General features: G+C 48.6%; 1 protein-coding gene across 1 annotated transcript in view; it reads left to right on the top strand.

The window, feature by feature from the left end:
- The window catches only part of LOC133355533 (protein Wnt-5b-like), a 13,760-nt gene extending 12,654 nt beyond the window's left edge, over positions 1-1,106 (top strand). Inside the window, exon 3 of the mRNA XM_061572873.1 lies at positions 976-1,106. Coding sequence (XP_061428857.1) covers positions 976-1,106 — 131 coding nt within the window. The remainder of the gene's footprint in view (positions 1-975) is intronic.
- The last annotated feature ends 1,766 nt before the right edge of the window (positions 1,107-2,872 follow it).

Genomic DNA, 2,872 nt, shown 5'->3' with positions numbered 1-2,872 from the left:
CTGCGTGCGTCTGCCAATTAAATGTGTGTTTTAACGCGACGCGGACGAAACACAAAACAAACACGCGCACACACAAACACACACACACGCGCACACAATGTATCTCCCGGCGAATAGATATTAACATCGGGTTCTGGCAGCGAGCAGTCAACATATTGCCCCGGTGTCACGGTTAATTGTGTTACAGTGGCGTGCGTTGTCCCTTTAACGCGTGTCCCATTACAGGCTGGCGGGCGCGGGGCACATCTGCACGGCGTTGGCATTTTGGAAGTCACATTATCCTCGAACAGATGCAATGCCCGTCACGACTCGTGACCTTGGGATGATGGGAGAATGAGAGAGCCATGTTGGAACCTTATGTCACCCACCGCGGCGATGACACCGAGCACGAACGCTTTATCTTCGGATGGTGCGCCGCCGAGACAATGAAGGATAAGGCCCCTTGCCTGTTAAATATAATAACGCTGCCGTGCAAGTTGGCAGCGACAACCGAACTGCTGCCTACAGACGGCACTGGACGACGGTGAAATGTTGCGGCTACGAGTAATAGCACTGGTCTGCGATTATTTTTTTAGACGTCGTCTGCTTCAGAGATGAAATGTGCTGTTTATTATGAATTTTGACGTGCTGAATTCAAACATGACAATTCCCACAACTGATTGGCCACTGTTCCAAGGATATTTAAGTTTTTTTTTACATTTAACGTCTATGTATATTGTGTAGATAGTAGAGTTTTACTCGTAAATTGTATACTTGGGTTTGTTCATGTGTTTATGGTTGCTAAACAGCTTGGGTCTGCACTGCGATTATAATCGCGATGCAGACTCAAGCAGTTTTTTCCCCCATCTGAAACAACAACAACAACAAGAACAGCAAACCGCATTCTAAATATGAAAATCTACAAAACACTTTTGCCCCTTTTCGATGTTGATCTTTAACGCCGCGTTTAAACGTTCCCCGAACGCCGTCGTGCAGTGATCGGGCGAACGCTGAAATTAAATGCAGCAATGCCGCTGACCGGACGTCAGTTTGCAACGGAGCTCATAAAAAACACCAAAGTGTGCACCTGCCTTCAGTATGCCAGGGATGTGCACGGGATCCACTGAGGGCACGAAGCCCTCGCCTCATCAAACGGAACATTGGCAAACTCTGCTTTCACAGTGCTTGCACAGGTGCCAATTCAAAGGGAGCGAATGTAAGGCCCGGACCGGATGGGTAGGGACGGTTAGGAGGGGCTAAACCCCACACATTCCCTCCCCCCCCCTACTTTATCACGAGCCTGAGAGAAAAGCATGTAAGAAACGCAGGCCAATACGCACCGAGATCGTTAGTAATGTCGTGACAAGTGAAGTCGGAAGGGCAGGTGTCTCCTGGTTCAAAGGAGTATTAGGGCAGTGTCTTTGTCCGTCTTCTGAGCCTGTGGTCGAAATTCCACATTCCCATGGTGAAGGCGAGTCTCCCCATAATACTATTGACGTGAGGACATTGCCTTAGATATATATATACATATCAGATTACCTACTAAAAACAAAAGTGCTATTTTGTTACGTGCAAGTTCAAGTGTTAATGGTAGCAGGTTATTGTTTTTCGATCATCATCAACAATTCATTGCTGGATTAAGACCATCCGAAGCCGTGGCATCTGAGCACCCTTGCGTATGGGTCGATTTCAATGCTCCATCTCCATGGGGGTCGTCCTGTAGGCTGTATACTCTCTTACAGTGCACCGCACTGCAATCCGAATGGCAGAGTCAAACCCTGGCCTTGCAATACCATTCCATTGGCAGTTATTTTCGTGGTGCAGACTCTTTGGTTCTTTCGGTAATGTCACGTAGGTATAAAATAAAATTAAAAAAAATATATATTATTTAGTGGCTTTACTGAAAAGAACCAAGAGTATGGATTCCTGCAGTCACGAAAGCTTCAAATCAAGATTTTCGTGGTGCAGTCTGGTCCCACCAGGTCCACTGAGACCAAAATTAATATCGAGTGTGGTGTGTCGACATCATAGCAAGGGAGACAAAGGTGGCAGGGTCTGGCGCCCTCCCCAACACTGCGCCTCATGCGCTAGCCAGCATTAAGAGGCACCGTATTACCGGACATTCTTTGACATGGTAGTTTCACATTGCTGAGTGGCACTTGCGAACGATGGATTACACTGCAGTCAAAATACGTGAACGCAAATAGATAAGTCAACAAGCGATTACTACACGAATAGCCCAAAAAGGTGTTTTCGCAGCTTTGCGATGCGATTTTTTTTGTTCAACGTTTTGATGGAAAAGCTCTTTGTGCACGTGTGTCATTTCGAAAAGAAGGGTTGTGCATCGTTAGCCAAACGTTTTCTGGAAAATATTGAACCAAAAACACATTCCTGCGGAGGGAGCTGGTAGGAACGTTGGGTTGCTCGGTCAATGGCCAGGGTCAACGGCGGCGTGGTGTATTCTGCAAATATGCCCGACTGTGAGGGCGGGCACAAGCCGGCGTGAGTAGGTTAAACGTTGAGTTTTATAAGGGCACCACGGGGTGACCAGCCCTTCCCACCCAGCCCCACCCATCCCACCCCCCACTCAGCCCATCCCCACCCTCGCCACCCAGCCCCTCCCCACCCAGCCCTCCCACCCTCCCCTCCCCACCCCAGCCCCTCCCTACCCAGCCCCTCCCTGCACGACGGATGGACGGACGGACACAATAATCCCCTGTGGGCTGGTGTAACCAGGAGGGTTCCTACCAGTAAAAGGATTGTAGTTGCTCATTGTGGATTTTGTTTGCTCTGATAGACGTTGGTTATAATGTGGACCGGTTGGTTCATTGTTGGATGCTCCCGTGATGGTAATGGTTAGCAGACGAGGCCTTCGATTCTCAAGTTCAAGTCA

Source organism: Lethenteron reissneri, chromosome 51, assembly GCF_015708825.2.
Source record: "Lethenteron reissneri isolate LAM-NWPU_2019-01 chromosome 51, ASM1570882v1, whole genome shotgun sequence".
In the NCBI taxonomy this organism is placed as follows: domain Eukaryota; kingdom Metazoa; phylum Chordata; class Hyperoartia; order Petromyzontiformes; family Petromyzontidae; genus Lethenteron; species Lethenteron reissneri.
The sequence above is the reverse complement of the archived record's forward strand: the minus strand, read 5'-3'. Positions and strand labels throughout refer to the sequence as shown.